This window comes from Rhododendron vialii, chromosome 1a (genome assembly GCF_030253575.1).
Source record: "Rhododendron vialii isolate Sample 1 chromosome 1a, ASM3025357v1".
NCBI classification, from domain to species: Eukaryota; Viridiplantae; Streptophyta; class Magnoliopsida; order Ericales; family Ericaceae; genus Rhododendron; species Rhododendron vialii.
This window is the reverse complement of record NC_080557.1, coordinates 43,918,093-43,945,787: the sequence shown is the minus strand read 5'-3', so window position 1 is coordinate 43,945,787 and position 27,695 is coordinate 43,918,093. Positions and strand designations below refer to the sequence as shown.

The window sequence follows — 27,695 nt, the reverse complement described above, 5'->3', positions numbered from 1 at the left end:
CACCCATCATCATTTACAGGAGTAAAAATTAAATCTTAGTTTACAAATTTTTGATATACCTATCGATGCTATCAAACTGATATGTTACATAAAGTAACTCTGCAAGCATTACAAGATGCATGATTCATATTACTATAATAAAAGTATGGTGGGGCTCACAATGACGGTGATGGAAACCCCACGACGGTTTCCACTACTTGTGAACATAATTTACACTCCTATAAATAACTACTCCATTGGAGGGTCCTATTGTGCCTTGGTTACTGTGGTCGGGAAATGCTTCCAAGCGAGGGTGTTTGGCAACGGTGCTGAGTGGCTGATTCGGCCATCCATCTCGGGAATCGACGGCTTGAATCTTGACTGAGCAATGGACTCTTTAGATCTATATGTGTTCAGATTTAATCTGAATCGTCGATGCCGAGATGAACGACTAGATACTATTCAACACCCTGCTTGGCTGGCAAGGGCCCGGGTCAAAGGGCCATCCTATGCCCATTCATTCTAACTAATTGGATATAGAAAAGATTGGAAAACTGACAATCGATGGAGAAAGTTAGAAATAAATCCGGCGGTTTGAACACATATTTGTCAAAATCAGGTGTTCATTTTCCTCGGTGAGCTAACAACTACAGGCGTTTTTGTTGAAAACGGATCCGGATGCTCTGTGGAGAAGGAACTAACGGCTGTGTGACGGATAAGAAGAAAACGGTTTGTATTTTTCTCCGTTAGAATTTTATCCCCTGAAGCGGCGTCATGTGGTTTTGTTTAGAAACAAAGAAAGCTGTTGTGGACAATTGGATCTTCTCATTAATGTGTTATCAGCTTCTTAGCAAAACCCTCACAAAATTCTCACAGTTAAATCATCACAGAGGATTCGGATTCCGTTGAGAACTAGCTAGCTGATTGAAAAAATTTGAAGCTTCTTGAGCTTGTAAATAGATTATTGACCTCTATTTCGCGACGATAAAAAAAAAAAGCAATAATTTTACAACCATACACACACTCACAAAGGGGTGGGCCCCACACGCTGAACACCTCTAATTTCGTGCTGTTTTCTGATATAATACAATTCCTACCACTTTGGCAAAAAAAGAAGAAACATGCAACAAGAAATTAAAATCAAGGTCCGTTTTATTCATAAAAATTCAGACAACAAAGTTTACGCCCGCTACAAAAAATAAATATCACAATTGAACTCCTAGTTTCCTTCCTACTTTTACAATCCAGTACATGCATGCATCAAACCAACAAACAAACCAAAAAAGAAAAAGAAAAAGAAAAAGAAAAAACCAGCAGCAGCCAACCCATTTTATGGCTGTTACATTATTTTCAGGACAATCAAATTCAATTGCAAAACTTTTTCTTTTCTTCACGAATTCACCTTCCTACACTTCTTCCTGATCTCGCCGCTGGATCCGGTGAGGGGACTAATGTCTCCCATCTTGATCATCGCAGCGGCGAAATCCGAGTCGAAGGAATCCGAATCCTTGCTGTACTTCTCCACGAGGGAGTCGGTCGAACCGCCGTTGTGCAGGATTTGGTCGGAGTGGAGGAGTCCCTTCTGGTTGATGAGGTTCTTGTAGTACTTGTTGTCGAAAACGGTGGCGGATTGAACGTCCAGAGGAGCAAGATTGTTGTCGCCGGAGCCGACGGTGAGCGGGCAGCTGCCTTGCCTTGTTTTTGCAAAGGAAGAGTCGATGTTGGTCTCGTTGTAGATGCGGGTTCGGAAGAGGACGCACCTTGCTTGCCCTATTGTGTGTGATCCTGGTTCCACACGTGATGAAGACTGGTTAGAAGGCGAGGGCCGCCGAGGCATAAAACAACACTACTCCGAGAGAGAGAGAGAGAGAGAGAGAGAGAGAGAGAGAGAGAGAGAGAGAGAGAGAGAGAGAGAGAGAGAGAGAGAGAGAGAGAGAGAGTGTGTGTGTGTGTGTGTACCAGATAAAACGACCATGTCCTTGGTGGAGAGGCCTTTAGCTTGGAATCTGTTGACGAGGTTGCTGAGGGTAGAAGTGGGAGGTGGGATTACGCCGCTGTTTGCCGCCGAAAGGCTGGCTGTTTTCGAGTCCCGGCGGCCAAGTTTCACATCCCAACCCGGCCCTCCAAGCTAACAACACATAAAATAATTGACAATCATTATGGAATCAATGAGTACTGTATTCTACACCAAAATTTCTGTTAAGAACAGTATTGCCATATGAAAATAATTTTTACCCCATCTAGCCACGCATTCGTTTTCCACTATCGAATAGTCCCTCCATAGTGCTACACCCCCACACACACTACACAAACTTTCTCGCGTGGGGTGCGCGGACCCTAATTGTGCAACTATTTATAGTCGTAGATTTTTACCCGCTTGATTGAACTTCATAGTAGGGCTCAATAATCCAAGAAGAGCTGGTAGAGATAGGGAGAATTAACTTACAAGGACAACAGAGTCACGAGCAGCGATAGCAACGATATCGGCGCATGAGACTACACCGGGGCACGCATCCTCTACTTCGGACTTGATATCATCAATCACGTCAAATCCCCTCACGGATCTGTTATTGGGGCCAGCGGTCTTCTCCCCTGTGAACGACGAAGTATCGTCCAGAAGTATTGACCCGTCGCAACCCTGTTTCGTTCATACATACCAGCCATGAGATAATATGAACCCCATGAGAAATACAAAGAGAGCCTTTGTTAGAATTTACCTTGAGAAATATGTCAATGAAGCAAGCCAATTTGTCAACATGCAAATAACAAGATATATATATTGTGTCATATCTTTGTTTTACTAATATATTGGACCCCTATATTGTATTCTGCTCCTCTACACTTGTAGCAAGAATTGAAATTGGAGAGAAGCGTTTAAAATGACATCTCCATGCCAACACTGAAGATAAGTCAAATATCGTAACGTACGAGAAGTCATGCAGTACTTGCGCAGGAGCACCATCGAGGCATGTGCGCTTGGTGCTCCCGACTGCGTTACCTATGAAGTTGCACAGAAGTGATTGGATGGGCCGACAACCGACTGTCCCCCATCAACCAGCCAAGGTTAAGTCAGGTCAGCTCCACCCATCCCCCATCCTATAACGAGTACTTTTTCGTGCCAGAATACCATGTCAACTTTGCTAATTTGGTGCTGCAATAGTAATGTCAAGAATAATGAAATGGTGATCACTACATTTTTGTGCTCAAGTGAATATAAGTTTTCCTACCATATTTAGCATGGTGTGAATGACTAGTTTGAATTTTTTCACCTATTCACCTACCCTCCTCTCTAAGGGATCAAATCATTACGGTAAGTTAGAGACGAGGGGAGATCTTACCCACCTCTAAAGCGGGCGAACAAAACGATTTTCACAACGACATGCAGCTTTTTTTTAATCATCTATCACATGTAAAACTAAACAAGGAGAAATTACATTGACAAAGCAATCGTGGAAATGGAGGCGAAGGAGGGAAGCGCCCATGCGCTTTTCCTTCGACACGGCAGATTTAACCACCGACTGCACAGTAGTCATTAGCTTTGGGCAAGTTTTAGAGTAGAAGTTGGTGGAGAGTTGAGCAGAAGAGCTGCCCAAAAAACCAAGCAGCAAAACAAATGCTATAGTAGCCGTAGAAGAAGAGGAAAAAGATGAAGAAGCCATTGCACTCGGAATTAAGAAACACCAAGGGCAAGGAGTTAGTTTTTTTTTGGTACTGAAGGAACGTGTTGAGAAAACAAGGCCAGCTTCCGGGCTATATATAGAGACCTCATGGGATGTGTTTGGCGCAGGTATTTTACCTAATCTTCTAGACTTTGTGCATGGCATGACAATTCTACGTCTACGGAGAAGACAGAGTAAAATGAGATTTACCGTAACGAAGACAAAAAGAAAACAATAATTTTAATACTACACCCAAATGCGCACCCACACTCACAATAGGGGTGGGTTCCATACACATTGAATGTGTAGTGTGTGCGGACTCTATCCCTATTATGAGTGTGGGCAGGGGCGTATACACCTTGAGCACAGGTGGGTCACGTGACCCACCGGCAATTTTCGTGTTGCGTTTTTTTTTTTTTTTAAATTTAGGGAACCCAAATGTGGACTAAAGCCCCACCATAGGCTTCTCTCTAAAACGAATCGTTCTCACCCAAATCACCAAACGGCGGAAACTCATCAAATCCTCTTCAACCTTCATCATCTCGATCAGTCTTCAACCCTCATCATCTTGTTTGAGTCTGAAAATTCGGTTCAGTCAGGTACGCAAAACATGTCTTTTACTAGTTTATTGATTTTTTCATGCTGTTTCTTGTGTTTTCTGTATCTCATGGTGTCGGTGAGACAATCTCTTCTCACCATGGATTGCCTATGGACACTAGACAAAAAAAAATTCCGATAAAAAAAAAGTACTGTATTGCTTAAAAGGTGACCCATCTCTATAGAAATCATGGATCCGCCATTGAGTGTGGGTGTGTGATTAAGTGTGTAGTTGGGTGTGGTGGTAGAATGATTTTTGGAAAGAAAAAGGAGAGGAGGAGAGGGATAAAATTGATGGATTTTATTGCTATATAAACAAAGACCTAAGAGGCTAGAACACGGTTACGTGAAATGAAAACTTCTTGAAAGTCTGCAGTAGCAGGTACATATATTTATCAAGATTTTGACATTTCGGAGGGTCCATTTGAATAGCTTTCAATCAAATGTTTGTTATGGTTAAATCAAATATTGTTAATTTGTTATGGTGAAGGAAGAAGACCAAGACAAAATGAAACAACTAGAAACTGGTTGCGACTTTATAAGATTTATAACTATTTGATAATGCATGAGATGAAAGTGGACTTATCAAAAGAAATGGGTGTGTTTTAGTTGAGATAACTTTCACAGAACATCTGCTGCTGCTTTAGCAAACACGATATCTGGTACAAGATCTTTTTTGTTAAACAGCAAAAAAGAAATTTGTTACGAAGATTAAAAGGATTCAAAGTACGAGACATCAAAGCAGAGCAATAGCGAACCCATAAAAGAAGGCACACCCCCTTACTCCGATGTCAATCATATGCCGCCAGGAAACAGAAGGGTAAAATAACCACCCGAGGATGGATAGAAACCAATCAAGGAATAAAATCCCAAAGAAGAAACACCACATTCGAGATCCAACCATGTAAAAAAGCACCTAAAAGAATATGACTAAGGATCAATCATTATACTGAGACGTGGGAGATATTCTCTATTATTCTTTCATCCCCTATGTATTCCCAATTAAGGTCATTTTTTTACCATCACTTGATCCCTACAACTTAAGAAACTATGACTCTGCTCCTGCTGACCACTTAATTTTCGAGCTCACCCAAGATTGACCACCACCACCACGAATATGCATACGTACATGTCTTGGTGAAGGTGGTCATTTGTATTTTCCGATGGGTGAAGGTGGTGGCGCGTGATCAATCTTGCCTTTCTAATATATACGCAATAAAAAGCTAAAAACAAGAAAAGCGCCCGATAAAGAAATTAACAATAGAATAAAACAAGGTTAAGGACAAATAGAATTCAATTTGCTTATCCAAAAAAAAAAGAATTCAATTTACATCAATCATTCATACATGTGGTGGAGTATGACAGATACTTAAAAAGGCAAATGATTTATTGAATTCAATTTACATCATTCATTTAACATGAATACAATTTCCGTCGGTGCAGGAATTTCAATTTACATCATTCTCTCATGGAATTAATTCATTTTTCAGATGGGTGAAGGAAATCCAAATGATTTGTGAGGATAGGCCCCGCCTGGATGAATTATAGATGAACAGTAGAATTCAATTTTCACATCATTCATTTATAATGATTAGACGGAAGCAACATCAAAATTATATGTGGCATAGAATGACAGATACTTTAAAAGACAGACGAACGATTATGTTTACGTATCAAACAGTTGTCTTATTTGTCTAAAGTGTCGTCTTATTTAAATATTTTTAACATCGGTCCATAATTTTATACTTTTTCGATTCGAGACGAATGATTAAATCCAACAATTACAACAAACACCAAAACAAAAAAGTTACAAAAAGTAAGAAATACGGAAATAAGTTAGGGACAAATTAATAAAAGCTTACAAGAACACAGTCGAAGTACAAAACCATTGGTTCTCTAAGTCACCTCAATGCTGGGTTAAATGCCTCCAAAAATAATGACATAGATAAGGTTCCACGAGGGTCTAGATTACAGTCTTCTGCCAAATTCTCGTCCACCAACTCATTATCTATTTTTAACATGCATACGCAGGTTAAACACGTACGCATATCTTAGTTGTTTTATCGACGTTAGATTATAAATCAGTTTCTCTGCTGTTACCTTGCTAAAATTATTGATCACCCGTCAATCTAAAAATTTAAGCTTTTCGAGAGACGGGTAGATTTTAATATTTATGTTTTAACATCATCCCCAATCGCAATGGCGAAACTAGAAATCTAATCTCTCCTGGGCTAACACAAAATTTATATACATGAACTAAGAAGAGTTTTATAATTAATGTCCAGCAAACTTGTACATATATATAGATATGTAAATGTTCAAAATGAATGAAAGAAAAATATAAGAAATCGTACACTATTGAATTTGCACCTTACTGAAGTTGTGCCCTACGATGTTTTAATGAGTAGAGATCATTTATTATCCAAATCTGAGTCGATATCTTTAACAAATTATCTTTCAATATAAATAATCATAGAATGTATCAGAAAATAAGGTAGACTAAAATTGATGAGCTAAAATTTTACATTTAATTTTTTTTTTTATTTTTCTTAAGTTCATCTAGGCTATAGCCTAGGCCAGCCCGCCCTTGGCTCCGCCCTTGCCCAATCGAAAACTAGGGGATCAATCATTAGCTTGAAACCATTGTAAAATGCACATGGCTCAATTAGTGATCTCTAATCAAACAATCCAATTAGGAGTAGCAAAGCTTAGCCATTAAGAGATTCGACTTTTCTCTTTTAATATAAAAAACAAGTGAACCAAGCACATCAGACCACAAATGAAGGAAGTGGGGAACAGAATGGAATGGAGAGAGAGAGAGAGAGAGAGAGAGAGAGAGAGACGTTCATGGATTATTCTAGTTCTACTGTTCTAGACCTACGATGCATGATTAAAGATAGACAACGTACATTATGTCATTTCGTGTGAAGGAAATTAAAAAGTTATTTTCATGTAAAGAAAAGCACCAACAAAATATAATTGAAAACAGTAATGAAAAGGAAATCTAGATTCCAATTAAGACTTTTCAACTTTTAGTTACCTCATCGATCTGTTCAAAAAGAAGCCCTTAACGCATTCAACACCACGTTTTCTCTCTTTGAGAAAATAAGAACAAACTTTAATTACTACGTCATTAATTTCATGGAATAGCTGGTAAATCTAAGGCATGTGTAATCTTTGGACACCACAACACATGAGTTATGTAAAGTCTATATTTTGGCAAATCCCATGACAAAATCTTTCTTGATTTGTATCCCATTAATTGTGCTGTAACTTTATTGTTCTAGAGCACCTGTTTTAGGAAAGCCTTTCAATTATTTTGTGTAATTGATAAACAGAGGATGAAAGGAAAGTAGATTTGTAAGGAAATTCTTTTTGACGAGGATTCGGCGGTCGTTGCAGTTGTTTAAGGAAAGGAGATCGTGCACTCAATGGGGAAAATAAAGGAACGTGCAAGTTATTCAATGCTTGAGCAATTTTGAAAGGGTTATCTCCTGTTGCTTGAGCAATTGGACAGTTTTTGCTTCTGTCTATTTATATACGGTTGGCTGGGATTTCGAAGGGACCGAAGATTTGAGAGCTATTCATCTTTGTCTCCAATACCGAGTAATATCAAATGGTGACTGGTTCTTATCACTTGGAGTTACACATGATTCAATGATCATGAACCTTTTTACATAAACTCCAAGTGTTCTTTTTCAACCATTATATTGTTCCTACTACTTGAAACTTTCTTCCGGTGGATTCTGGAAGTATATTGGAGGACTTGTGGATTCAAGGCGTGCGGCAATCAACCACTTGGTGCAGTGTACGTGGATTCGACAAATCGATCTTTGGTCAGTTGGTGAGGATTCACAAATTGTTTAATTAAGATCGTTTGTAACTGCACAATGATTACTTTTAGTGGTTCGATTTCCTCCCGTGGTTTTTACCCTTTTTAAGGGGTTTTCCACGTATATTCTTGTGTTGACCCGTTATTGCTTTTCATTCCTTTATTACGTTGCTTTTGAGTATTTGATAGCGAAAAAGGAATTTCAAGTTACTTCATATACGAGCTAAAAGACGAACAGAAAAAAAAAAAAAAAATGGACACCACAACTAATGTGCCTTCGTGTGGCGTATTTGGTTGGCTTCTTGCCTTCTTTTGGGCGGGGTTCTCGGGTGACTTTTGTCAGTGCGCCATTAATCATTTTAATCTTTGTTATCATCTTTAAAGACTAATAGAATCTTTTTTTTACTGATAAAAAAAAGAAGACGACGACATTTTCAAACTAGCTCACAGACCTTTCTTTGTTATGTTAATTGAGAATTACATGTTCAAAAAACTATCCATGTGTGAGCAGTTCACACACACACAAAAAGAAAAAGAAAAAAAGGGGGGAAGAATTAGCCCTCCCTCCAATAAAATACAATAGCATCCAGTTAATCGAAAAGTGCGGATAGAAAAAGTTAAATCTAAACGTAGATGCAAGTTCTGAAAACCACAAAACAAGTTCAATAATAGAGGAGGTTGAGCTTCAAAGCCTATGTTCGCGGACAAAAATAAAGCGAGAAAACTAAGGACACCCACCAAAGGGGATACAATCGTCCGGTAGCCGGAGTGGGCCCGGCGCGCTGTCCGGACGGCTGTCTCTCCTTTAGTCGGCCGTCTTCCCTTTGGTGGACCCGGCGCGCCGTCCGGATACCGACCAAAGGGGAGACTGAGTACGAAATAAACCAGCTATAAAACGCACCAGAGCCCCCAAATAGCCCCTTCTGCATATTATATGAAACCCCGATACAGAATCTGGTCCAGCATGCCCAATGCGAAATAACGGGCCGGGATTGTCTGTTACTGTTAGTCGTATCATGCAAATTGCTACTAATAGCTTACGGATACAATATGGCAAGACCCTTTAAGGAACAACAACTCTGTATGCATATATGAAATACATGTCGGCAAATATGGCATGATGCATAAAGGGAAGCAGTACTGGGCTACCTTCCACTTTTTCTTTGGCGAAGCCGCCGGCTAGCTCTTGCTGTAACTTGACGAGACCTACTATTTACCCGGTAAATGTACCGGTGCAGAAAGAATTCTGGATCGATCCTATGTAGCCGCATGCCATATATATTACCTGTTATACATATTTGTTAAACTTGAATCATGGACATGGGTTTGAAATTGGCTTAAGGGTAGTGTCTCAAGCTATCATGGACATGGGTTTTAATCACTTCCACAGTGTTGATTAAAAAAAGTCCATTGTTCTTAAAGATTGCATAGGATCGGCACCTAGGCGCTAGGCAGTACCCCACCGCCGCGCCTAGGGCCCTAGGCAGTTGTCTAGGTGCCGGGCCGATTAATCGGCTAGGCGGCTAGGCAGACACTTAGGCGGCTCAGCGGTGTAATTTTTTAAAATTAAGAACTAGGCGCTAGACTGATTAGGCGGCTAAGGGGGCTAGGCGGACGATTAGGTGGATCGGTGGTGTAATTTTTTATTGGAGTGCCATATTTAATGTTTCGTCTTACTTATGTTGTTGTATTTGCTCTCAAAACTTGGTGAGGGTGTAGGAGAGAATATTTATAAAAAAAAATAGAAAATAGAAAATCTGCCTAATGTCTAGCTAGGCGCTGATTAATGGGCCTAGGCGCTAGGTGGTGCCCGGCTGCCCGTTTACCACCTAGCGACTTTTTAGGACACTTTGATTAAGATGTGCTCAGACCAGGCCCATGGTTTGTCATGATCTAGTTATTAGGACAGATTTGGCTTCTCTTCCATGACTAAACACAACTGGAAAAAACACCCATATTTGACTTTTCTGAAGTTAGGAGTGCGTAATTATCCATGCATTAAATGTTCTTTGTAAGATACTCTTCATCGAATAGGCAGCTATCCCAGTCAATTTCCCTGTAGGTGTCGACCAAGGCAGTTGAAAAAGCACTTTAGATTACTATATCATGCTACCAAATCCTTTGATAACTTGTGCATGCATTTGAGCTTTAGATTTTTCTAATGCCATTGTTAGTTATTACTCATAAATAGCTAGTAATACTTGTCAACACTTAATATCCTTGATACATTTCATTAATTACCATACATTCTTGAAAAGCCAATGGATCGACTCCATCTGTTCCGTCCGAGAGAAAATCTTTTTTTACGGCGTTTTTCGTGAAAAAAGTCTCTACGGAGCACCATTGATATCGCTCCCTTCCAAAGCGTATTGGATGGTCCGAATTTTAAACAAATTTTCAACTTTTTTTCGGAAAAATTTCATTAAAATCCGGACCGTTAATCGCCGAAACGAATGGCTATGATTTGACACCTCCGTGAATAAGCTCTTCTCTCCGTCAAGATATACATGCATGCTTGTTCTTTAGGCTGTCAAATTTGAAAGGTAATTAAAACTGATTAATCATATCATTTTCATAGCTGTGAGTCTGTGACTGTGACCATCGAAATAATAACTCCGGTCATTCTACATGCCTAGTACGTGTAAAGTAGTGGGCGGCTTTTTCCTCGCAAACCCAATCATGTCTCCAAATTCCAATAGTAACAATTAATTGGCTCAGGATCAAAAAAAAAAAAAAAATTGGCTCTCTTTCATTGAGATAATGACAGTTAATCTTAAGCTTAACAGAATGAAAGTGATTTTAAAAATAACAATAGCCACATAGAATTACTTATACCTGTCAAGAAAATGTTACTCCTACCATACACGCCTCTAAAAGCCGAATGCTCTTCTCTTCTATGTACCTTGTTCGGCTTAAAAAGCCACGCTGGATTATTTTTTGTCCTCATTCAAAAAAAAATCGCATTTGTTAGTTTTTCGTCAATTTTTTGAAGATTATTGTTTCATCATGACGAAATGAATCTAAAAAGCAAAAAATTATGACTGAAACCCAATTTTTTTTTGAATAAATACAAAATAAGCCAATAAGCCAATTTTTTCGTCTTTATTAAAAAAATTGAGTTTTGATCGTAATTTTTTTACTTTTTAGATTCCTTTTGTTACGGCAAAGTAATAATCCTCAAGAAATTGATAAAAAACTAACAAATACAAAAAAAATTTAAATAAAGATAAAAAATAATCCAGCATGGCTTTTTAAGCCTAACAAAACATCAAGAAAGACACCACAATCATAAAAAACTTCCCCTTGCAACATAGCAATAAATCACAGTCTTCCTAACATATAATAAGAAAACCTCATAACTCAGCCTTCTCTTCTGTTACATCAATTCTTAACTTCATCATCAATGATTTGTAACTATGCACGATCCATTTAAATATATAAAGGGAGAAGAGCTTTTGATGTGACCTATTTTTTAAACAAAATAGTAAAATTACTAAAACTCAACCACTTATCCCAACCCTAAAAAGAACTAACTATCCATCCACACTCTCATTCCCCAAATATTTTTACTCGCATTTCCATGTGCAAGCTAGCACGGAGGGTGTGCCCCCAACTGCTAGTTTGTAACTACGCGCGACGAAGAAAAATATCACTACTTAGCTTATCATTCGTATTGTGCCGGGTGCACGATAAACTTCCATCTCCCGAGTCCCGATACACACATGTAAACTTAAAAATCCCAACGTTGCACATACTTACAAAGATCGTTGCAATCTTCTGATCTATTAAAATGATTGGGATGAGGTTATTTATAGTACAAATTTCAGCTTAGAAATAACGGAACTTGTTTGCGGAACAAGCATTAATCGTGGGGATCGACCCATGTAGAAGCTGCTGAGAATGAATATGTTACCGAATTTGGAACATGAAAATTAAATCCTTAATCTAGGTTAATTTACCCAACCAATCCCCCAACTAGATCAGCTCAATTGCGTGGTTCGACCAAATGTACGCAACACTCTCCCATTCGTTCAGCGCTCTTCAAATTTTCTTCTTCTTTTTGTTTTTGTTTTTGGAGAGGCGTCGATACAGCACTGTACGTCTAATTTTGGGCCCTAATTTCAGCTGTAAAGACATGTGCAGAGAAGTATAGATGTAGAGTCGTGTTCGTGTCATCTCGTGTTCGTGTCAGAATTCACTCAATCCTAATTCGACCTGTTTTAACTTTTCGTGTTATCGTGTCGTGTCATCCTCAAATTTCGTGTGGAGTTCATGTCGTGTTCTCGTGTTGTGTCGGAAATTCCACCCCTTGTATAGATGATATAAGCACGCACGAATGCATACACTGGTATATACACGTGCAAGAACACACACACATATAGAGGGAGAGAATAGAGAGAGAACATGAGAGATTTTGGAGAACCGATAAACAGCGGGTTTTGACAAAGTGGCGCTTCAGTGTTCGTGTTGAGAGAAGATGACGATGAATGGCCAATGTAACGCATGAAGTGTAACGAGGAAACACGTTTTACAGAACTCGTTTTTTTTGTGTCACTACAGTACAAAAAACGATTGTACTGTAAACGCTTTTAGGCACAATTATTAAAACTAGAGATCAATTTCTGAACTCTCTCATCTAGCCACAAAGTATTACCACATGGCAACCATCTTAAATCTCGTGGCCACAAAGTATTACTACGTGACTGAAACTTTTTACTAACATCTTAAACGAGACGAACGGGGTCTGACTCTCTCGTCTGGTTGCAAAGTATTACCACATGGCCACCATCTTAAATCTTGTGGCCGCAAAGTATTACTACGTGGCCGCAACTTTTTACTAACATCTTAAACCTCGTGGCCGCCAAGTATTACCACATGACCGCAATTTTTTATTAACATCTTAAACCTCGTGGCCGCAAAGTCGGGCCATGTGTTGAACTTCTGGGCCAGATGCTGGGCTTTCAAGTTGGGTTTATTGGGCTTAATTAAGCCTGGCCCACCTTAAAACAGGTCCAAAACGATTTCTTGAAATCTTTCAAGTGACTCAAATGTGGTTAATCACTAATCTGATTTTAGTCAATTAAAAACTACTAGTTAACTGAAAAGAAATTAAATTATTTACATCGCATCCGATATAAATATTTATTTTCTCTAAATTAATTAAATTTTGCTTTGAAGGAAACAAAAATTTAAGGCGCCGCTATTCGCAGCCCTTTATTGCTCTCATAGCCCACTACATTTCGATAAATAGTTGTTAAAAATCATAAATAACATTTCGGTAAATTGCTTTTGAAAACAAGATTATATTTCGGTAACTACATGTCGAAAATATGTTCAACTTTCAGTAAACAACTGCCGAACATACAATTTCGGTAAATATTTGTTGAAAAAAATATTATATTTCGGTAATTGGATGCTGAAAATATATCTCAATTTCGGTAACTAACTATTTAGTATAATTGAAAATTTTTAACGGGTTATGGAAAATAGAGCGAATAGCGAAGCCCAAAATTTATAACTGTGTATATAATTTACTCCATCCGTCCCATAATATTTGTACGGTTCGCAAAACGGAGACGTAAAAATAATACAATTTTTATAAGAAAAGTTGAAAAAAAATTCAACAATTTACTAGATCTTGACGAGTTCTTTTAACTTATAAAAAAAATTTAAATTTTTTCTTAAAAGAAATACATTATTTTATAGTTCTCCGTGGACCGAATAAATATTTATTATGGTACGGAGGGAGTATTCTCCCCGATATTCGTTAACAAGCCCTTACATCAGCTTCCAGCGAAGAACGGCCGGTGGCGCTCTACTCGCACCCGCATGGCCGCCGTCTCTTACCTCCGATTTTCTCTCTCTAAACTTTCCCCAATCCCAGCTTCGATCCTCCGATTTTCAAACCCTATTTACTTCTCCTCTTCCGCTTCTTCACCGCCCACCGCCGCCCAATCCTCACCTGCGCCGCCGCCGCCTTCGCACCACGCGAACCACCACGTAGGCGGCGATAAATGGGAGCCTTTCCGAAAAAAGAAAGTCGTAATGCGGGTCGGATACGTCGGAACTGATTATAGAGGCCAGTTCCCTCTCCTGTGTCTACACCTCATTGCGTATATATACTCCTCGCAGTGTTTGTTTATAGTGTACTAGTTTCGAGATACTGTATTTGACTTTAGATTTGTTTCAAATTTGCAGGACTGCAGTTGCAAAAAGATGTACCCTCACTGTCCAGTAAGACATTCAAAAACTCACTCTTGCTAGCCGAGCTTTAAAGTGTTCGAGCTCGGCTTGTTCAAAAACTAGTCTAGCTCGAGCCAAAAAATCAAACTCAAGCTCGGCTCATTTAGTATTGACTATTGAGGTGTTCGAGCTTGGTTCGTTTACGAAACAAGCCGAGTTACAATAACTTGCGCTCGACTCATTTACTAGAGGAGCTTCAGACGCGAGCTCGAGCTCGTCTCAGTTTACTAATGAGTCGAGCCAACCCGAGCCCATAACGAGCCTCGCCTCGCCTCTCGCGAACAGCTCGGTTTCGTTTGCGGTCTTTGTGCTCCGTTTATTTTCGTTGAACATAGTCATGAGAATGGAATATACCTTGATTGCTATGAAAATGGATGAAAAAAGAACAAAGTTTTGCGTTTCAGAATTTTCGTCACATGGGCAGACTCAGGGCTACGTTGAATAATTAAGTATGGGGTCATCTAATAGGAGGTCGAGTTCAATCTTGTCGTTTGGTTTTTATTTTGTAATGACATCATTTGAGGTTGATGTGATCTTATTGTGTAGAACTTTAGCATCAATTTAGTTAGCAAAAGTCCGGTTCAAAAAAAAAAATTTCTAGTAAGCAAAGGTATTAAGAAATAGGCTTTAGTTTTTGGAAAATGAGGCAATGTCGATTAAGTTGAAAATGAGTAAGTTTTATAAGTAATTTCATGTTGTAGAGATTGGTTGAAGCAGTTCAACTTTTCGGGTAAAAAATATAAACGACACCAATTGACGAAATTTCTGGAGTGACCACTTATGGGAAGCCAGATTAGAGCGAACCTCCCCTGACCTAAGCCTAGTGGATGTAGTTGGTCCACTTGAACTGCCTCTTTAGGTGTTCAAAAATCAACATTAGACACTAGTTATTTCTGGAGTGGCCACTTATGGGAAGGTAGATTAGAGCAAAGCTCCCCTGACCTAAGCCTAGTGGATGTAGTTGGTCCACTGGAACTGCCTCTTTAGGTGTTAAAAAATCAACATTAGACGCTAGTTAGGATTAACTAGGAAGCTATTGCCTATATCTACTATATAGACATATAGAAAGTTAGAAACCTATACAGATGGTATTTTTTTGTTATTATCTTATTACTACCTCGTTGCTAATAAACTTATCTTGTTTGTTGCAATTGGGTTTGGATTGTTTGTCTTTCGCACATTTAAGCTTATTATTATAATTTATGTCCCCATGATGTAATTTGTTTTCTTTTTGGTAAATGGCTTCGGTGTTTCTTAATTTAATGTAGACTTTTGGTTTATACTAGGCTGGGCTGGCATGTGTTCTCGCAGAAACTTGTTAACTGTTGTTTGCATTCTAAATGTAGTTCATTGATTGACCTTTCAACTTGGAATTTGCTACCTCAGTGTAGTGGTCATATCCCTTTTTTTTCCCTCAATCAATGTGTTGTGGTTATATTTAATTCTACATATTTTGCATGCACTTAACGGGCTAGCATTCTTGGTCTAAAGCTTAAGTTTATGACCTATTTTCAAGCCTTTTCCACATCTTTTTCTTCTCGTGCGAGCCGAGCCGAGCTTTGAAGTGTTCGAGCTTGGCTTGTTGAAAATTAGTCTTGCACGAGTTGAGTCAAGCCCAAAAAATTGCGCTCAAGCTTGGCTCATTTAGTATTGAGGTGTTCGAGCTTCGTTCGTTTACGGAACAAGTCTCTATAAACAAGCCGAGTTGCAAATAGCTTGAGCTCGGCTTGTTTACTAAACAAGCTTGAGACGCAAGCTGAGCTTGACTCGTTCACCAAGGAGTCAAGCCAAGCCGAACCCGAGCTGCTTGCGAACAACTCAGTTTGATTTGCGGCCCCCCTTTGTGCTCCATTTATTTTTGTTGAACTTAGTCAAGAGAATGGAAGAAGTATACTGGACTTTGATTGCTATGGAAATGGATGGAAAAAGGAGAACAAAGTTTTGCGTTTCAGAAATTTTTGTCATATGGGCGGGGCCACGTTGGATAATGACGTATGAGGTCATCTGATAGGAGGTCGAGTTCAATCTTCTCGTTTGGTTTTTATGTTGTAATGCCATCATTTGAGGTCAATGTGATCTTGTTGTGTAGAACTTTAGCATCAATCTAATAAAAAAAGTTATTAAGAAAGGCTTTTAGTTTTTGGAAAATGAGGTAAGGTGGATTAAATTGAAAATAAGCAAGTATGTTAAATTATTTAATGTTGTAGAGATTGGTTGAAGCAATCCATCTTTTTGGGTAAAAAATATAAACGACACCAATTGACGAAATTTCTTACCCTGTTGCTAATAAGCTTACCTTGTTTGATGCAATTGCGTATGGATAGTTTGTTTTTCTCACATTTAAGCTTATTATGTCCCCATGATGTAAATTGTTTTGTTTTTGGCAAATGGCTTCGGTATTTCTTAATTTCATGTAGACTTCTGGTTATGCTAGGCTGGGCTGGCATGTGTTCGCGCAGAAACCTGCTAACTGTTGTTTTCATTTTCATTCTAAATGAAGTTCATTGATAGACCATCTTTCCAACTTGAAATTTGCTACCTCAGTGTTGTGGTGATATCCTTTATTTCTTTGTCAACGTGTTGTGGCAATATTCAATTGTAAATATTTTGCATGGACTTAACAGTCTAACATTCTTAGTCTAAAACTTAAGTTTATGTTTATACTATTCTGGATCATTACTAAAGAATGGCCTCGATTCATATGGCTTATCATTTCCGATGGCATCGTAAGTGAGTCTTGCTTAGGAGTATCATAAATGTTTGCTCTGTATATATGTGATTATTCTGCATTAATTAGTGTCTTTCCGCTTTTGAATTTGACAAAAGCTTTGACTACACTACATATTTCATCCACCTAGCTACTGCGGTTGGAATTTCTCTAAAGCATTGAGAATTTTTTGTAATGTAGCCATTGAGGGAGAATTGGAAAATGCCATTTTTAAAGCTGGTGGGATTCGAGATAGTAATTTTGGGAATTTGCATAAGATTGGATGGGCCAGAAGTAGCCGAACTGATAAAGGAGTGAGTCGCTTGAAAAGCCTTCATGTTGCTTATATTGCCTGCCCCTGTTTTACCAACAAAATATTTTGTTTGACTTCAATTGATGCGTAAAGTAATCACATGTCTCTGGTCATTTTTGTTTTAGGTTCACTCCTTGGCGACCATGATATCCCTAAAAATGGAAGTTCCTGAAAATGCATGGAAGGAAAACCCTAATGGCATTGCTCTTGCAAATTATGTGAATGCTCATCTTCCTAACAATGTCAAAGTTTTCAGCATTTTGCCTTCACAAAGGTGAGATTGTTCATCAGATTTTTAAGCCTGTACAATGTATGGCACATTGGCACTTTCTACTAAACTTTCTTTTGTCAGTTCTGGTAGATTTTTTTGGTTGGGCCTGTGATAATTGAATTACTATCTTGAGAACCATATTCTTGTGAGTAGCCCATGATCCTACCCTATGGCATATACTTTTAAGTCGTTCCTTAGATATTCCTGACATCCTCCACTTCATTTTCCATGAATATGGCGCATCATGACCCTTTTTTTTTTTGCACCAGATCTCTTTTTCTATGTACCCCACTGTTATTAGTGACTTTTAGCATTTGATGTTCCCACTTTCTGGTATACTTCCTAATTCCTTTTTTTTTGATCACCTATTTCAGGAGCTTTGATGCTAGAAGGGAATGCAACATCCGCAAGTATTCTTACCTGCTGCCTGCTGAAATTATTGGAATAAAAAATAATTTCACCCCATCTGAAATTGATTATCATCTGTCAGACTTCAATCATATTTTGAATACTTTTGAGGTAACTTCAAATTTCCTCTTTTTTTGTGTTGTTTGTGCCTGACGTTGCTAGTTACATAGCCAAGATGCTTTTTTGTACCCTAGCAAAGCCAAAACACAGAATATAATTTCAAATCTTTAGTTGCTACAGATGTTTCAGTACATAGTTGGGATTGCATGAAAAAGTCTTCTGGTGTGATCATTAAGATGAAAGCAATCATGCATTGTCATTGAGATATTTTGGAACTTCTTGGTTCTGTGACAGAACCAATGAGAGAGAGAAGAAACAAAACTGTATTGCTTATTGAGAGAAATAATACAAGGGTAACAAATGTTTAAATTGAGGGAAACTAATCCTAGAAAGGATACAGAAAAAGATACGCCTAATCTATGCCTTAATTAAAACAATACAAAAAGATACATAGAAGATACTTTCACACACTCCCCTCAAACTTAGGATGCGATGGCGGAGAGCATCGAGAGTTTATCAAGGAGGAAGCGGAAACGAGCAGCAGTGTGGGTCTTCGTAAAGAAGTCAATCAACTGCAGTGTAGACGAAACAAAAGGTAAGGTAATGGTGCCGGACTAAAGATGTTGATGAACAAAATGGCAATTGATTTCAATATGCTTTGTGCGCTCATGGAAGATATGGGCAATCTGAATAGCATTCTTGTTATCGCAATAAAGAGGTGTAAGAAGGGACACAGAGACACCCATATTCGATAGAAGCCAACGAAGCCACACTATTTTGGAAGTAGCGTGAGCCATAGCACGATATTCAGCTTCAGCAGTAGAGCGAGCAACAACAGATTGCTTTTTGCTTTTTGATTCTCTTTTTGGGAGATAAGAGAATCTCCCAAAAAGACACAAAGGCCAAAGGTGGATTTGCGGTCGCTCACCGGCCCAATCAGCATCAACATAAGCTTGGAGAGTCAAACTCGAGGTAGAAGAAAGCAGAAGACACTGATGAAGAGTTCCATGAACATAACACAAAATACGTAACAGGGCTGCCCAATGTGTAGACCGAGGAGCAGAAACAAACTGACTAACGATATGAATGGCATAGGCAATATCTGGTCGAGTCAAAGTAAGATAAACCAAACAATCCACCAACTCACGGTATTCCATAGGATCCTCAAAAGGAACACCATCAGAAGCAGAGAACTTGGCATGAAGTTCAAGAGGGGTGTCCATAGTTTTGGACCTTTGGTATCAGTGAGACGAGCACGGTGAAGGATATCGGGAGCATACTTCAACTGTCCCAGAAATACCCTTTAGGAGAGGAAGCAACCTCAATGCCAAGAAAATACCGAAGAGGGCCCAAGTCTTTCATCTTAAACTCACGAAATAGATGACATTTCACCTCATTAATAGCAACAGGATCAGAACCAGTGATGATCATAGCAACATACAATAAGAGAAGAACCAGACCATGAGATGTGTGACGGAGAAAGAAAGAGAGCAGAGTCATGCATACTAGGCTGAAAACCGATTTGAAGAGCCACATCTTGAAATCGTGCATACCAAGCACGAGGGGACTGTTTCAAGCTATATAGGGCACGACGCAGGCAACAGACAAGGCCAGAAGGATGAGAGAAGCCTGGAGGAGGACGCATATAAACCTCTTCAGAGAGATACCCATTGAGAAACGCATTCTTCACATCCAACTGATAAAGAGGCCATTGGTTCACAGCAGCGACAGAGATCAAGGTGCAAATATTGGTCATTTTGGCAACAGGAGCGAAGGTCTCATAATCAATCCCATACTCCTGACAAAACCCCTGAGCAACTAAGCGGGCCTTATACCTCTCCAAAGAACCATCAGAATGAGTCTTGACCTTGTAGACCCATTTGCAACCAATAAGATTTTTACCGTCCGGTAGCGGAATCAACTCCCAAGTATGATTTTGAGCAAGAGCAGTGAGCTCGGCATTCATGGCATCCACCCAATTGGGATCATTACAAGCTTCTTTATAGGACCTAGGCTCAAAATAAGTGTGAATCCGAGAAAGAAATGAACGATAAGAAGCTGAGAAACAAGTATTAGTAAAGACATATTTTACCGGTAGATGACGATTTTCACAAGTAGGATACCGGTGAGCAGGCGGATCAGGATCCTTTGAGACAGATTGTGGGGCAGGAGGGCTGGGAGGAGGAGGTGGAGAAGCTGCAAGACGGGAGTAGACCGTGGGGAACAGGGAAATAGGAGCCTGGCGAGGTGAAACTGAGGGAGCTACAGAAATATCAGACGCCTCAAGTGTGGAGGTATATTCTTCTGTAGGCACACCCGTAGGGAAGGGGTCAATACGAATCAAATCCTCTTTGGCTATAGGAGCAGCTTTGGGAGGAAGAGTAAAAAATGGGAGATGCTCTAAGAAGGTTACATGCCTAGAGACATATAGCTTTTTGGAGACAGAATCATAATACCGATAGCCTTTCTGATTAATGTCATAACCCAAGAAGACACAAGACGCAACGGGCACTAAGCTTGGTGCGATCTTTCTTGGAGAGAAGGACAAAACAAGTAGAACCAAACATGCGAGGGAGAGAGTAATTAGGAACCTGACGATAGAGCCGCTCATTAGGAGAACTGCCAGATAAAAGAGGAGTGGGCATCCGATTCAGAAGATAGGCTGCAGTGAGTACAATTTCTCCCCAGAAAACAGAAGGCACTGAGGACAACAACAATATCAAGAAGGTGACGATACTTTCTTTCAGCCCTACCATTTTGGGAATGAGTGTCAGTACAAGATGATTGATGAATAGTCTCATGTGTATCTAAGAATACAACTAACTCAGAGAGAGAATATTCCCCACCCAAATCAGAACTAAGAATTTTAATAGTGGTAGAAAATTGGGTTTGAACCATGACATGAAAAGTACGATAAATTTGGAAGAAATCAGACTTGCGCGTCATCAAGTAAACCCACGAATACCTACTATAGTCATCAACAAAAGAGACATAATAGACAAAACCACCTTTAGTGGCAACCGGAGATGGACCCCATAGATCATTATGAACGACTTGAAAAGGAGAAGTAGTTACTAAGATACTTCTATTAAATGGCAAAGCAGACATTTTTGCAAACTTACAACCACTGCACTCTGAAATGTCACTAACAGAAATATTTCCCAAAAGACCTAATTTAACCAAAAGTTTTAGACGTTCACTAGACAAATGTCCTAAAATGCCAAAGATGAAAGGGGGAGGAATTATGATCTAGGGAAAACGATGACATGGCTGTGGAGGTAGATTCTATAGGAACATGCAAGCTCTCCATAATGCAGAGATCAACAACTCTACTCCCGGTCCCAATCTGTTTCTTGGATACCTGATCTTGCACAACACAACCAGAAGAGGAAAATAGGACATCAAATCCGGAATCAGACAATTGACTAATAGAAAGAAGACTTAAAGACAATTAAGGAACATAGAATACATTCGAGATCGACAAGAAAGAGCCAGAGGTAGGAAGAATGGAACCAATGGAAACAACATTCATAGGGGAGTCATTTGCAGTGGCAATACAGATGGGGAGGCAAGGGAAATGCAATTAGGAGAGACAAATTAGGAGTCATATGATGGGAGGAACCAGAATAAAAAATCCAAGTAGTGGGTAAGATACCTGTGGTATAAGAACCATTCAAACCTGACTGAGTAGTAACCATAGAAGAAGCTTGTGATGGATCCTGCTGAATGACTGCCATTAAAACCTGATATTGCTCAAATTGCTCAAATAAAAGGGAAGATGGAACACTACCAATAGTAGAAACTGACAAAATAATGCCAAAACAGATGATTCAGGACCCAGATAGTGCTAAATAGGTGCCCTATCAGTCATGAATAGTCCCAAACTGAGAAAAACAGCACCCGTTCAGTGCTGATTAGTACCGAACAGCCCCAAACAGTGCAGAATAGTGCCGAACAGTGTCCAAACAGCACCTTAACAGTGCGCAACAGTACCCAAATAAGGCAAAATAGTGCTGAACAGTACCAAAAAGTGAAGAATAAAGTGAAACACAGTCCAAACGATGTGTAGCAGTGCACAAAATTTGTTGATTACCACACAGATGCAGAGAAGAGTCACCAGAGATGCTATGGAAGTTGCTGGAGTCGTTACAGTGGTCGCCGGAGGTGCTCTGGGGTTCTGGTGAGTTCGCCGGAGGTGATTGAGCGATGGGTGAAGTCTGTAGAAGGCTAGAAAAGACTGAGGAGGCAGATTCAAGGGCTGTCAGAGTTCGTCGATGATTGGCAACGAAGTTTGAAGTCGAAGAACTGTCGGAGTTGTCTGAGAAACTGCTGAGTTTCAGATCTGGTTCGGACAGGACTGAATACCGAATGACGGAGGTTTATCGGGGTCAAAATGCCGGTGGTCTGAAGTTACTGACTTTCAGAACAGGTCGTTAAGCTGACTGATTAGGGTTAGACTGAGGGAGAGAGGGAGATACTGACTGTGGGTGACTAACGGAACAGCCTAGGATTTAGGCTTTGATACCATGTGACAGAACCAATGAGAGAGAAAAGAAACAAAACTGTATTGCTTATTGAGAGAAATAATACAAGGCTAACAAATGTTTAAATAGAGGGAAACTAATCCTAGAAAGGGTACAGAAAAAGATACGCCTAATCTATGCCTTAATTGGAGATACAATGAGATATGATACCCTAATCTATGCCTTAATTAAAACAATACAACAAGATACATAGAAGATACTTTCACAGGTTCATGGTCTTTGCAGAAAATAGGCAATGTATGTACTGGTTGTTCGGGGGACCATCCATTACGTTTACAATATTGCTTTTTGTTTGAACTGTATTGCAGGGAGAACATCCATTCCACAACTATACAATACGATCCAAATATAGGAAAAGAAATTCTGCAAAACAATTATCTATAGAGGACGGAAAAGCAAGATGTTCTGAGTCGGATCAAAGTGATGGAGAAGAAACTCTTGGTGCAGATGACATGGCTGCAATGGATGTCCAGGGAAATGATAATGGTATATCACGACCCATTGCTTCTGACAAACATCCTGTACATAGTAATGATGAGCATGGGAATAATTTGAAGGACCATGAACCAGTTTTAGCAGTTCGTGCCAGATGGCTACATGAACCTCATGAAAAAGACAGACTCAGTGCTTCCCACTTTAGAAAGATTTTGCGCTGTTCTTGTGGAAAGCTTGAGCAGTTTCTTGGTATGAATTATGTTGAGATCTCCATCTTTGGGGAATCATTCATGTTACATCAAGTAAGTCTCGGGGGTAAAACAGGTAGTGCTTGCTTTTTCCATCTTTTCTGGTTAGCTGTTGTAATATGAGCATCTAGTGTTGGGTGCAACTGGGAAAACAAACATCTACAAAGAGTACGTGTTCTGTGTTAGTAGTCTATCGCGAAAAACATCATCCACTTCAATTGTTCATCAAAGAAATGAAATTATTTAGTCTAGTCTAAAGTTATTGTTGAATTGATACATACAAGGAGCATATTTTAGGTTTAATGTGATCCTCAAACATATTCCTATGGCTACAGATTTCGCAAGTCTTTTTTTTTTTTTTTTTGAAACGAAAAAATATTATTAGGAATCTTGATAATGGGTACATCAAGTGGGGGGGGAGAGGGGAGGGGAAATCAACCACGGGTTGATAGAAAACACCAAGATGGACTAAGCCCAAACACCCAGGAGAGCCAAAGGCCAAACTTCAAAAAAACAAAAACAAAAACAAAAACGGGCCAAGCCCAAACACCTGAGGGCCATAAACTGCCCAGATTAGAAATTACAGCCCAAGAAAAACAAAGAGCTCAGCCCAAACAAGAAAGGGCCGAGCCCAACCCAAGAAAGCCCTAAACCTAACCCTTACCTAAAGCTACTCAGATTCCGCCACAGTCATTATTGCTGGAAGGTCTAGACATCTGCTAATATGCTTGGTTCCCTCTCTCTTTGGCTTGCCTTATTTACGTATGAGACTCAGATTGACAAGAAAAATTACCTTTTTTATGCTTCTTACCCGGCTGAGATTGCTTGAGGTCAAGTTTACGAACTGTGCGGATCAAAAAAATACAAAGTTTACAAACTGTGACAGTACTTCGCATCTCTTGAGTAAAATCAAATACAGAATGATCAATCAGTTTTGTGTTACCTAATTATGTAGTTCTAAGCGTTGCATAACTCACTTGTGCAGATCCGCAAAATGGTTGGGACGGCTGTTGCTGTCAAGCGTAAGTTGCTCCCCAGAGATGTTCTCAAGTTGTCACTGGCCAAGTTTGCTCGGATTATCTTACCCCTGGCCCCATCTGAAGTTCTAGTTTTGAGGGGAAACAATTTTGTCTTGAGAAATCGACCTGGCAATGTTACAAGGCCTGAAATGCTGTCTTTGGTTGAATCAGAAGAAATTTTGAAGGTCGTTGATGAGTTCTACAATTCTGTAATGTTACCTCAAGTCTCTCAATTCTTGGATCCTTCAAAATCTCCTTGGAAAGGATGGATTGAGACATTGGATGCAAATACAAGCATTAAAGAAGCAGAATTAGATGAGATTAGGAAGGCTTGGGAACTGTGTTATGAAAAGTTTTGGAGTGGCAATGGTGCCTGCATTACAGCTGTGAACACATGAGCCTTTGGAAAGTTTGAAATGCTCCTCATATTTTGGAGGAACTATTTCACTGTTTATTTCTGGGCACAGAAAAGCCAGGAAGTAAATTGGTGTCGCTGAACACTAGAGTGGCATCTTATAATGATTTTTCTTTATCCAAGTTCTGTTCGTACGAAAATGATTGGCTGTTTGCCACCTCCCTTGCTTCCTTGCATCCTTTTGTTTGAGGTGCTGTTAACTTGATGATCAGCCTTAATCATTCAGGCAGATTCTGCTGAGATTTGGGCATTTCGTTGTGTCCAGTCTGCGAAGAAGGTTTATGATGATTTCATGCCTGAATGTCTTCAAGAAGCAACTGACAGTGTCTATAAAGGTTTCTCAAGAACTTCAATAGTGAAGAAAAATAGTCCTCTGGTCATGCTCAAACACTGGCTATTAACTGATTTGTATTCATCATATCAAGCCTCGCTGTTCCCAGCCGAGGCAGCTCAAGTTGTAGTCTTCTTCCTACTCATAAAAGAAGTATGCAATTGTATTGTCAAATACATCACCAAATGTATGAGTAATTGACACACACGCGAAAGGTTAATGTCCCTCAAATATTGCTGCTCCTTAGATAGATTTCGTCGAGTGCGTGGCTTTCGCCCTTGTTGTAGGGGCTTTCGATTGTAGACGTTAGATATTGATCTTCATTGATGTTTTGGCAACGATGATATCTAATTAGTTATGGTGAATGAAATTGCTTCTCATTTTCCAGCTTGGTTCATAATGGCATTTGTTGACTCGCAGCATGTTCATTATTCAACCACATCTGCATAGCTTTCTGTTGACACATTGTTTATTCAATTTCAACAAGGGTTGTTCAAATTGAATTTGGTTTTTCAGAGGCGTGAATATCCTTTTATACAATGACTTACTGTGACAGTATTACGCTCTCTCCAGTTTCTTCGAAATGCTTTCCCTCTTTGCTATGTTATATTGGTAATGCTGCAATTTTTGGAGTTCTCTGCCTATGGTCAGGTGACAATCCCGCAATCGTGAATTTTAAATCGCTGATGCCACATAAGACCAGTTATGGACCTTGGGTGAGCTTGGATTTTAGTTGGGTTACTCTAAATCCCGGGTACAGATACTTGTGCTTTCGTTCACATTTGCTACTCGATAAAGGTGGCTTTGTCTTAGATCTGCAACAGGCTCGCTTTTCTTCTCCACAGTCTCTACGCCTTTGTGGCTGATCTCTGTGTTTATGGCAACTCAATACCCCAGTGAAACATTGCACCTTTGTGCTTGTGGTTGTTGAATACTGGCATACTAGTTTCTATTTTATGGAAGACACTGTTTAGTGTTTGTCTTTGTTCAGCCAAAAATTTGCAATTCAATTTGGTAACTCGGCACGCCATGATCATCGGTCCTTTTAAGTTTGAAAGCTCGTCGGTATGGTTGTTTGACTTTGCCGTTTGTTATTCCTTTGTGTTAATTACAATTAGCACTTTTCTTTCATTCCTTCTAATATATCTCCTCCTCCTTTTCTGACGCATTTGGTATCAATTGTAAATTTGTAATAACGTTCCTTGTACCATGTCTAGGACTCAGCCTTGTGGTGATATTGTTTGCAGCAAATTACCGGGGGGCTCTGAAAGGTAGAGCAATAATTTTTGTGGGGCTCATGGTCTTCAGTGCTGCATTTTTAGTCCTACTGAACCTCTTTCCAGTCATCATTTTTCCACATTTATCCTTTCTCTAACAGTTTCATATTTTGGAGTGGAGGACATATAGCAATGTTTAAGTAGAACTACTCGATGCTTATGAACTCCACCTAAACCCATATGGACCTTTTGTTGGAGAAAATATCTACAATTATTGCCCTTCCTTTCGAACACCATTTATCGAGCAAAATAAGCATATAATATATCAACAAGCAAGGGTTTAGAAAAGCCTGTGGGGTCGAGTCATGTGAAACTGCGCTCTTCTTAGGAACGATATACCCCCTCTTACATCGGATTGACCAGTACTCTTTTCCCAAGATACAATGACCTTTGAGCTTCCTTTTGTGCTGTGAAGTAACTCACAAACCAATTGTAGTGTCCCAACACTTCAATAACCAATTTAAAATTATGAATCATTGTAGTGGAAAAAATTCATAATAATGAAAAGCTCTGATCTGGACATAGTGTGCTCCTGTGAGAGATAGAGACTAGTAGGAAATTGGAAGAGCAAGCAATCTGTTGGTTGGTTATTCTTCCCTTAGAAAAAACCGAATAAATAAGTAGTGAACTAATGTTAGTGTGTTGTTAGGTAGGGATAAGATTTTACTTCTAATATTGTGGATAAAATTGAGGAGACCGAAAAGTCTCACAAGATTACCGCTAATGTTGCGTTGTCGTCATATAACAATCCTTGGGGAAGTGATAAAACTCATCTCAATTACCAATCAAATATAAATATGTAAAATGCTAAATTTGAAATAACACCTCTAACTGTTTGTTGGCTCCTTTTTTTTTTTCTTTTTGGGCTACCGTCTTAAATACGTCAACGCGTAATATAATGTCCTAGGATGTTGATAAAGCTCGAAACCATGGCCTAAGCTTGTGAAAGACTTGCTCTTATAACTTTATCACTCTGTCTAAGCCAAAAGGATGTGGATAAAGCTTGAACCTAGGACCTAAACTTGGGGAACACTTTGTTCTTGTCATTTTATCACGTTGGGCTATGCGGTGTGCTTAGTTAAGCCTCCCTTCATTTGTTCCAACAATAATGGAGGAACTTGTCTGTTTATTCTCTCTGCAGATACCCTTTTTTGGCTGTGATTGAATAGTGTTCTTCTAGGAACAAATCAACCATACAGAATGCATGTGTCAAACACCAAGTGGCCTAAGAGACTCGGTGTAGTAGACTAGTAGTTCTCTCAAATAGGATATGGTGTCTTTTGTCTACCGCCTTTCAATCCTTACTCAAACTTTTACTTTAGTTTAGTGGAAACTTGAAAATAAAACTCAACTTGAT

At 39.3% G+C, this 27,695-nt stretch overlaps 2 protein-coding genes across 2 annotated transcripts; one reads left to right on the top strand and one right to left on the bottom strand.

Moving 5' to 3' along the window:
• Positions 1-1,113: 1,113 nt before the first annotated feature.
• On the bottom strand, positions 1,114-3,759 carry LOC131332995 (peroxidase 4-like). Its single transcript, XM_058367298.1, has 4 exons — positions 3,414-3,759; positions 2,426-2,617; positions 1,939-2,107; positions 1,114-1,764 (listed from the first exon to the last, which is right to left on the bottom strand). Exons 1-4 carry the CDS (start codon positions 3,636-3,638, stop codon positions 1,370-1,372), a joined length of 981 nt encoding a protein of 326 aa, XP_058223281.1. The 5' UTR covers positions 3,639-3,759; the 3' UTR covers positions 1,114-1,369.
• A 10,070-nt stretch (positions 3,760-13,829) lies between these two features.
• On the top strand, positions 13,830-25,448 carry LOC131332871 (putative tRNA pseudouridine synthase). Its single transcript, XM_058367183.1, has 7 exons — positions 13,830-14,146; positions 14,266-14,301; positions 17,219-17,331; positions 17,456-17,604; positions 17,976-18,120; positions 22,922-23,350; positions 24,282-25,448. The coding sequence occupies exons 1-7, from the start codon at positions 13,897-13,899 to the stop codon at positions 24,711-24,713; spliced, it is 1,554 nt and encodes a 517-aa protein (XP_058223166.1). The 5' UTR covers positions 13,830-13,896; the 3' UTR covers positions 24,714-25,448.
• The last annotated feature ends 2,247 nt before the right edge of the window (positions 25,449-27,695 follow it).

What these genes read in the sequence shown, in the direction of transcription:
- LOC131332995 (XM_058367298.1), bottom strand. Translation starts at nt 3,638, where the DNA reads ATGGCTTCTTCATCTTTTTCCTCTTCTTCTACGGCTACTATAGCATTT. An exon ending in TCCACGATTGCTTTGTCAAT is followed by an intron (nt 2,618 to 3,413) that starts GTAATTTCTCCT and finishes TGAACGAAACAG; the next exon opens with GGTTGCGACGGGTCAATACT. An exon ending in CTCGTGACTCTGTTGTCCTT is followed by an intron (nt 2,108 to 2,425) that starts GTAAGTTAATTC and finishes ATGTGTTGTTAG; the next exon opens with CTTGGAGGGCCGGGTTGGGA.
- LOC131332871 (XM_058367183.1), top strand. Translation starts at nt 13,897, where the DNA reads ATGGCCGCCGTCTCTTACCTCCGATTTTCTCTCTCTAAACTTTCCCCA. An exon ending in ATATTTTGAATACTTTTGAG is followed by an intron (nt 18,121 to 22,921) that starts GTAACTTCAAAT and finishes ACTGTATTGCAG; the next exon opens with GGAGAACATCCATTCCACAA. An exon ending in AATCATTCATGTTACATCAA is followed by an intron (nt 23,351 to 24,281) that starts GTAAGTCTCGGG and finishes TCACTTGTGCAG; the next exon opens with ATCCGCAAAATGGTTGGGAC.